The sequence below is a fragment of the Priapulus caudatus genome, unplaced genomic scaffold (genome assembly GCF_000485595.1).
Source record: "Priapulus caudatus unplaced genomic scaffold, Priapulus_caudatus-5.0.1 Scaffold178, whole genome shotgun sequence".
In the NCBI taxonomy this organism is placed as follows: Eukaryota; Metazoa; Priapulida; class Priapulimorpha; order Priapulimorphida; family Priapulidae; genus Priapulus; species Priapulus caudatus.
The window spans coordinates 364,821-374,224 of NW_014577239.1; the positions used below are offsets into that span (position 1 = coordinate 364,821).

Sequence of the window (9,404 nt, forward strand, 5' to 3'; positions counted from 1 at the left end):
GGAACATCAAGAAAATACAGAAATCCAATATTCTTCTGAGAGAAGATACAACATTCGATAGGAAGAATTTCAACATTTAATTGCAAATAGGATATCTGCCGGCCACCTCACTAAATCTAATAATATACACTATTACCATCAACACAGCAATGCCTTCCCAGGTATCCTCCCCACTAGATTAGCATCAACTCGATCTCTAGACAGCAACATCATGAGCATGTACTCGATTAAAATATTCTATGTGCTACAATCCTAATTATTGCGGCATCATCTGGTCCTATCAGTAGAAGTCATACGTGCCTACTGTCACGTTAACCACCATATGACGCAAAACTGCTTGCAATATCACGCATTCAATGGGCTAAACGAGCAGGGACTAAGGGAACTATTTGAGATTCTTTCCGAACTCTAGAGAAAAATTAACCAAAGATATTGTGACGCCAGTACAAGAATAATGCATTAAGTGAGCAAAAATGCAACACTATAATATTCAACTGCGGGCATGCGGAGCCAGGTCAAGCCTCTACTGCTTCCGACACGACTCCCTAGCTTAGCAAAATGCCATTAAATCTGCTGATTTTCAAGGCACCCATGGAAGAAACCATATATAGACACATGCACGTTCAGCGTCCCTATGCCGACTTGGAACAGACCAGCTTCCAATCACCGGCGATACATTGAAAACGGCGCCAAGAAGAAGCTTTCTCTCATCCAGCTTACCGCGGTTGATAGCGTCACTTCCACGGTCGAACGTCACTTGTTCATCTCCGCCAGGGCTCGATGCGACGCCACCTTGTCGACAGAGCACACCTCTGGTGTACCATGAGTTACTGCCAGCATACAGGGTGAAACGCGGTGTCACCATCTTCCCTGCCATTGATTTAGACTGGCCCAAAAATCGCCATAGGCTTGGTCAAATTCTAGTGGCTCTGGCTGTCGTTGGCACCGTACGGAGCCCAACACTGCTCGCCAAATTTCTCAAAATATAATCAATACAAGTTCGGATGTTTGGTTATACGTACCAAGAGGTCACTAAAGAAATTCATAATTTAAGCCCGTACTCGTGTGATATCAAGCCTAACAATGCATTACTACCTCCTATTGGTATCAATTGTTAAATACCTAACGAGCCCAGTTATGAAAACAATCCTTGGCTAGCGACAGCGCTCATCTAACGCACGCGTGAACCTGTGTGGGTGCTTGGATTCAGTAAAACACCTGTATCCCAAATGTGTGCACATACACGCCGAAACAGTGGATAGGCACAGGATGGTAACAGAACCTTTCTCTAAAGAAAATTCGTGGATAGTATGAAGTTGCCCACGAGATGCGGCATCTTTAAGGTCTCCAAGATTAAAAGAAGCCCATCATACTATAACCTGGAGCAAACAATAATCTGCCAAGACAGAAAGTAAGCACTCATCCATTACCACGCAAGCCTACAGGCGCGCATAAGAGAGCTGCCACCTGTACCAAAAGCATAAAACTCCACACGCCTCACCAACACATGCCACGGCATACCACTGCAGTGGCATACTTACACTGTAACAACTGACAGTACAGAAGCTATATAAATTATCACCATTAGAGCATAAAGCGCTTCTTAACAGCAAATTATGCTTTTGAAATCACGGACAATTGTACCTCTACATCCAGAGCATGTAATGATTCTACTACAATCCTCGGCAGTTCAAGTCTTTCTAACAACAGTCAAAAAAATCCATGTAACCTCCTCTTGAAGGTCAAACAGTTATCGACACTACCTCGCCCATGTCAGCCAGAAAAGAGATTCATGGTCCTTCAATAATGCCATAAAATACAGTCAGCTCGCTGAATAAAAAAAGTTTCGAATTCGCATGCGCCTCAGACCAGTCCAGAAAATCTAAATCGCCCACTGTGCCCATTGACCTTTGACCTGATGACCATCTCAATTTTCTGCACAGTGATGGCTCTCCTATCCAATGCATAGCACCGACTATCACGCCACGCAGGTCGAGCCGTTTAGATTGTGCGCAATCTGCATTCCTCCCTATAATCTTAACTAAGGAGGAATGTTCCCCTGTCTACACCAGTCTTGAGCCTTTGACCTTGACCCCGAACCCAGCTCGCCAAAGCCCAACTCGTTTTGACGATCCCCACCCGACGTCCCGAATATCCGACCGACGTCAACTTAAGATTTGCCCAACTGTTGACGCACCGATGTCGACAGGTACGGACGCGGACGCCACGCGACGACGCACGGACGACGATCGTGCGATCTAAGCAAGCTTCAGTCTGACGATTTCAGAGATGCTAAAATCACACATACTCTAACGAACAGATGGTTCCATTAATATTTGCATCTATTCCAGCCGAGTGATTAGCCACTGAGCAAGAAAAGTTTCCTGTTAAAAACCGAGTGCTAAATATATTAAATAATGAATAACTAAATAAAAGAATAAGGCCGATGAAACTGGAAATTCTTAACCACAATCGGAAAACTCCTCAACATGACTGGCTACTGCTTCAGCGCAAATACAAGTCGGATCCAACAAAACCATCGGATTCAGACATCTACTTTAAATCAGCTCTCGCAAAAACTTCTACAGGCCATGAAGCCCACAAACGAAAAACAAATGGCAAGGCTGATACTCCCACGATAGTTTAGCTACAGTTCGTCCTCACTATCTTCTTAAATCTAAAAGTGTTACCACAACCTGAACAAGGTGGAGAACAAGAAAAACACAGCTCCGGATAATAAACACCCACACCTTGCATCGCAACTCCCAAGCGACTCTATACAGCTGATGCACAGAATACCTCATTTAGCAGTGCAGCCTAATGAGTTATACAGTGATGGCATTTCAATCAAATCTAAACCTAGAGAGGAAATAATGAATGAATGACGGCCACACCTGCAATAAGTCACATGCAGTAACACCGCGCACACGTACATACCGAATTGACACATGCAGCGCACACACCCAACCACCATGCACGCCGCAGGACGCACTGCAAGCATGAGGCCACACAGGTCATAAACGGCAAGCACCACGCGCAAATTCATGCATTCCGTCCGCAAATGTTAAACTGGTCAAGCCAGAAACGCACCCAAATAGCACGCCCAAACACATGCCTAACACCCCAGCAACAACATAGACCCAGCCATGAGGAGACACACACAGACCAAGCCAGGAGGCAGCACACACAGCCCAGCCCATGAAGACAGCACACACAGATCCCACATGAGACAGCCACATCACTAGACACACGTCATGAGGAAGCACACACAACCCAAGCCATAGACAGGCACACACAGACCCAGCAATGGAAACAGGCACATCACGCGACCATCATGGGATACAGGCACAGCACAGACACAGTCATGGAGAGGCACCCACAGACACAGCCATAGAGGACAGTACACACCAGGTTTACCCACAGCCAATGAGAACCGCACAAACAAGACCCATGCCATGGAGACAAGCACAACAACACTTGCACCTGGAGACAGGCCCACACCGACCAGCATCGGGATAGGACACTATGCAGCCATGGAGGAGTACACACAGACCCAGCATGAGACAGCACACTACAAACACAGCACGGAAGGAGACAGTCAATAGACGCCAGGCATGGAGGAGACTAACATACTCCACCCAATGGAGAGTACACACCGACCCACCATAGAGGAATAACACACACGACCCAGGCCACTGAGACAGCACACACAGACCAAGCCATGAAACAGCACACACGAAGACCCAGCAATTGAGACAGCACAGCTCACAGACCCAGCATGAGGCAGGCACACACAGACGCCCAGCAAGGAGACAGCACACACCGTTACCCATCATAGGGAGTACACTACAGAAACCAGCCATGAGTAGGTACACACAGACCCACAATGAGGAGACCCACCGACCCCAGCCATGGAACGTACACCAACAAACATCAGCCACGAAGAGACACAACAGACCCCACCGCATAAGGAGTACATTCACAGACCCAGACATTGAGACAGGCACAACAACCAGCCATGGAGGAGGTAACACAGACCCACGCATGGAGACAGCACAACCAACCCTCACCATGGAGGGAGTGCACACACAGACCACAGGTCAGAACAGGCACACAACAGACCCAGCCAAGAGGAGCACACACAGACCATCCACTGGAGCACAAGCAACAGACACAGACCCAGCCATGGAGACAGCCACACACAGACACAGTAAAGAACACACACAGACCCACCACTGGAGGTGATAACACACAGACCCAGCCAGAGGGTACACCACAGACCACACATGGTAGAACCAGGCACACACAGACCACAGGCATGGAGACATGCACACACAACCCAGCCATAGAGGAGTACCCACAGACCGCAGCCATGAACAGGCACACGACAGACCCAGCATGAGGGATACACCAGACCAGCATGGAGGAGGCACACACAGACCGCAGCCATAGAAGGAGGTCTGCACAGACCCAGCCAGGAGACAGGCCACACACAGACCGCAGCCATGATACGTACAAGCTCACCGCCAGCCGAGGGAGTACACCAGACTCGCCATGGAACAGCACACAGGGCAGACACAGAATGAGGGAAGGCGCACACACAGACACAGCCATGGAGGGATACACAGACCAGCCATAGAGGAGGTACACACAGACACAATCAATGGAGGAGCACACACGTACATCAGCAGCGAGTAAGCACCGGACACAGCCATGAGGGAGGTACACACAGACACATCATGGATGAGGCACACACAGAACACAGTTTGCCATGGAGACAGGCACACACAGACCCAGCCATGGAGGGAAGGTACACACAATATCCCATGCATGGGAGGAGACATCACAGACACTCCAAGTCATGGAGGGAGCACACGACAAACAGCCATGAGACAGGCACACACAGACTCCAGCCATGGAGGGAGCACAACACAGACACCGCCATGGAGGAGTACACACAGACCAGCTGGAGGGGTACACACAGACCTCATTGTTCGTGTCGCGATTTTTGGACAGTCATGAGGAGCCACACACAACACAGCAGAGACAGCACACATCGCAGACCCAGCCAGAGGAGGTCACACACAGAACAGCATGAGGGGGTACACACCCATGGAAGAGGACACACCAATGAGGGAGGTACACATACACGCAGCATGAACAGGTACAGCAAGACCTCAGCCATGAGGGGAGCACACAACAGACGCTCAGCCATGAGGAGGTACACACAGCACAGGCCATGAACAGCACAACACAACACAGCCACGAAAGACCACCACACAGAGCCGCACCATGGAGGGAGGTACACACAGAACCGCAGGCAGGAGGAGGTAACACAGCACAGTCATGGAGGGAGTACAAACCGACCAGCCATGGAACAGATAAGCACAGACCCAGCCGATGGAGGAGCACCCAGACCCAGGCAGAGGGAAGGTAGCACCACAGACGGGCCAGGCAGAGGAGTACACACAGACCCAGCCATGGAGGGAGGTACACACAGACCCAGCCATGAAGGCAGGCACACACCGACTCAGCCATGGAGACAGGCACACACAGACACAGGCATGGAGGGAGGCACACACAGACACAGAAAAGCATGTGCATAACGCATGCACATCATTGCACAGGCTTTTGAAACAAATCATTCTAACTTTTCATAATAGCAGAGTTACTTGCCTGTTAGATAAAAGCATTACCACATCTTGCAACAACTAGGAGTAGAAAAACGATAAGGATGGAGAGGGACCTCAATGTTTACGATTCGGTGAGATGAGACAGAAACCATATACATGCTGGGAGGTGAACAGAGAACAAGGACTTATATGGATGCGGATGTTTACGTGCGAGTGCGAGATGAAATACCTGAGCTGCTCACGCAGAAAGCACCGTTACCCATCAGACTGTTGATGGTCATTTCTTCATCCTCGTTCGCCTGCCTGGGCTGCACAACTAATCCGACACCATCACTCATGTGCGGTTTGCCTACAATACAACACACACCCAGGCCTGCCATTCAGTACTACAGTCTAACAATTTTTGTTCACATGCTTATATTCCAAGCATGTTATAGCTACGATGGCTCAATTGTCATAAGAAACTGAAATGAATTGCCTCTTCATGAACCTTTTGCTGTCGATGAGTCTTATTCCTAATATAATTCGTAATATCTCCTGTGAGTTTTAATCACAGTCTTCTATATTCTATTCACTTGCATACTATGTTTTTGTTAAGCTTCAGTCAACTGGATTCTGTAAATGACTTCACGTTTTGGGTTCTCCTAGGTATCTTTTTACAGATCAAATGCAAAGAACCATTCTTTAAATACAGACGCAAACTAATTAAATATAGACTACATGATAAGTCAGAACTAGTTTCAGCCCATAATTTTTAGTACGTGCAAGTAACGTTTCATCAAATATTTGTGTTAACTAACGAGATCACTAGTAAATAGACTGGTCCCAGCTAAATCTAACAACAGACAAACAAACACCCTTAAACATATAGCATCAGTCTATGCTTCGACCTGCTAAAAATATTTTAATGGAGATTTCTAAGACATGATTGTGCTGATTGTAACACATTCCGGTAACTGATTTACTACATAAAAACAGCCCTTACTGACTGCTTTACGTACACGAGGATTAAACGAAATGAACACAAATTCACTGTTAAATGAAAGCTGTTAAAACACGGCTTATTCTAAGAAACTTTAAAAACTACATAAAAGACAAATGTCGATGAGAACAAAGGGTTCTGCGGGCTGCTACAGATCAGTAGCTTAATTCTAAATCATTATAGGAAACAATTGATCAGAAAGTTGATCTAGTAAAATTAAGAATGACAATTTTTAAGTAAATCTATCTCATACAGATTTACGGATTTTCACTAATCCATGACAATTTTCTAATCTCAAATGAACATGTCACATTTCTCACTGCACATTTGCTACCCAGCTGCTCGTTAGAATAAACCCTGCTTCAGTGATCAATGCTCTAACAGTGTTCCATAGTCTACCCATTAAAACAGTCACCTTGCTCTACGATCCTGAATATGAGGAGTTGGCCACAAGTGTAGGTGCGATCTCGTGAGAAAATGCACTGTGTCTGTGCAGAGAGTTTTGAAGCCAGCTTATTCTGATCGCTGACAGCATAGTGTGGTCGTTTACAGGTTTCCCACTCTGAAAACGTTAAGTAACAATTAAAAACTGATTAGGACCAACTTGCAAAAAATGGGTTACTCGTAATAGCTCTAATGCAAGGTCATGCCATGATTGTATAATGCCGTACGAGTCATGTCATAACAGAGCACACCTGAAGAAAGAGCATTTGTCAACAGATGTCCTGAAAGGTGGCACATTACCCTCCATGCAAATATATAGAGTCACGATAAACGTGCATTCTGCAGAGTTAGAATGCAATGACCGCAGGTGTATGACATTGTATCACATACATCAATGCTACGCCCTACACTGGAAAGTAGCTAATATGCCACGAACCTGATGAAATCATAAAATGCATTTACTGAAATGGCAGAAAGAGAAAAAGAGGTAGATGCAAAAACGTGGTAGATGTAGGGGATAACAACAGTTCGTGGAGAAGCAATGATTGCAACTACACATGTAAGGGTGACGTACAGCACAGTTGTTCATACTCTGCCACATAACGCGTGGAATCTAACATTTAAACTAATGATTCTGCTGAATAAATTAGCTTTCTAGGTGCAAAATAGCAACTCAAAAAATCAAATTGATTTTACACTTTTTGTTGCAATGCCAATTAATTTTCGCTAAAACATGTGCACAGAACTTCAGCTCAGTTACATTTCACAATTCAATTAGCCACACATTGATTTTAGGTAAGCTTACTCAAACTATAAAAGATTCATGGAACTTGAAAATATCAGTTACATGATCAATACAACAAGTACAATGTTACAATAACCACATGTTGGTTTTTTTTTCAGAGTCCTACAGAATCGTATGGAAAGCCAACTGTCAATGTTGAGCCACTAGACACGAAAACAGCTTATATGACTACACCCTTAACTACTCGAACTGTCATCTAAGAAAAAAAGCTGTCGTCACGCACCATAGTGACCGAGCATGGTCATGGTAACGTGACAGGCACTCCACAAGCTCCAGGTTTTCTCGCCTTCTGCTCGCACGGCCACGCGGAATGTATATGGTGTATCGGGCTTGGTGTTCCTCACTAAAACAGCAGCAGGCAGTTCATTATTACACGTGGAGTATACTGTTCCTATCTTGATTCTGTCGTGCAATTGTGAAATGTTGCTAGTTGCAGAATTAGTGAACACCTGAGCACGTGTAGATACACAAACGAGTACTCACACCTGTAGGGAACTGTGCTTCCCTGGTAGATGTCTGAGAATTCCATCCCTTCTTGTTTTGCAGGTTCCTGACAGCATTGCAGTCTGTATTCTGCACAGTCAGTCACCTCGTCCCCAACCTAATAACCCCAACAACAACAGTGTGAAACAGTTGGGGAGTGAGCAAGTGGGGGACAGGGAAAGAGAGAACGAGTGCATGAGAGAGAGAGAGAGAGAGAGAGAGAGAAAGAGAGAGAAAGAGAGAGAAAGAGAGAGGGTCTGAGAAAGTGGGAGAGAGAGAGAGAGAGGGTCTGAGCGAGTGGGAAGGAGAGAGAGAGAGAGAGAGAGAGAGGTGGGGAGAAAAGAGAAAGAGAGCGAGAGAGAGGAGGTGAAATGAAAGTGTCAATGACACTGTAGCTCACCACAAAAAAGGCACAAATGAGTGAGTGGGAACAAGTGCACCGAGTGGGGGGGGGGGCAGTTTAGCCACCACAGTTTTAACAGTATTTAGTGGTACAATACTAAAGGTATGAATTAGACTTCTAATTCATTCCTTCATTGTTTTTAGCATAAAATAACTACTTTCTAGTAACATATGTACTAAAAAATCGCAACCCCCCCCTCAAAAAAAAATACCCCTAGCAAGACGGTTTCTTGGAGCTAGCAAGGCAGTAACGTTTTTATAATATTCAGATTTAGGCATCGCCTAAAAGCGGAGCTCCCGATGTGTAACGTGTAAGATTGAGAGGATACGCTTATTCCACGTAGCTGCTATATACCACGTGACAATGGTGTTTCCCTGCCCATAACACAACTTTTGTCAAAGGTTAATTGGTTGCATGGAAGTGTTTACTTCGTATGAGTTTTTCTAGGCGGTAGCACACGGTTGCCATCTGTATATCGCAATAATCATTTATAAACCAAAATGAATCACAGATTGTGACGGTAGATGGCGCTATACCTGCTTTGATGTTTCTTAGCGATGGCGTTCGAAATAAATAGCTTATACTGCGTTCCGACATGTTTTGTAAAACTTTACTCTAATATAGACGTTTTATCGGCAGGGTGGAGAGGAAATA

The 9,404-nt window shown here is 45.8% G+C and overlaps 1 protein-coding gene across 1 annotated transcript in view; it reads right to left on the reverse strand.

Moving 5' to 3' along the window:
- LOC106806773 (cytokine receptor-like factor 3) overlaps nucleotides 1–8,461 on the reverse strand; it is an 11,032-nt gene extending 2,571 nt beyond the window's left edge. The window contains exons 1-4 of the mRNA XM_014808842.1: nucleotides 8,348–8,461; nucleotides 8,088–8,207; nucleotides 7,031–7,177; nucleotides 5,863–5,982 (exon numbers count right to left, since the gene is read on the reverse strand). Of these exons, the coding sequence (XP_014664328.1) occupies nucleotides 5,863–5,982; nucleotides 7,031–7,177; nucleotides 8,088–8,207; nucleotides 8,348–8,393 (433 nt within the window). The 5' untranslated portion in view covers nucleotides 8,394–8,461. The remainder of the gene's footprint in view (nucleotides 1–5,862; nucleotides 5,983–7,030; nucleotides 7,178–8,087; nucleotides 8,208–8,347) is intronic.
- Between the last annotated feature and the right edge of the window lie 943 nt (nucleotides 8,462–9,404).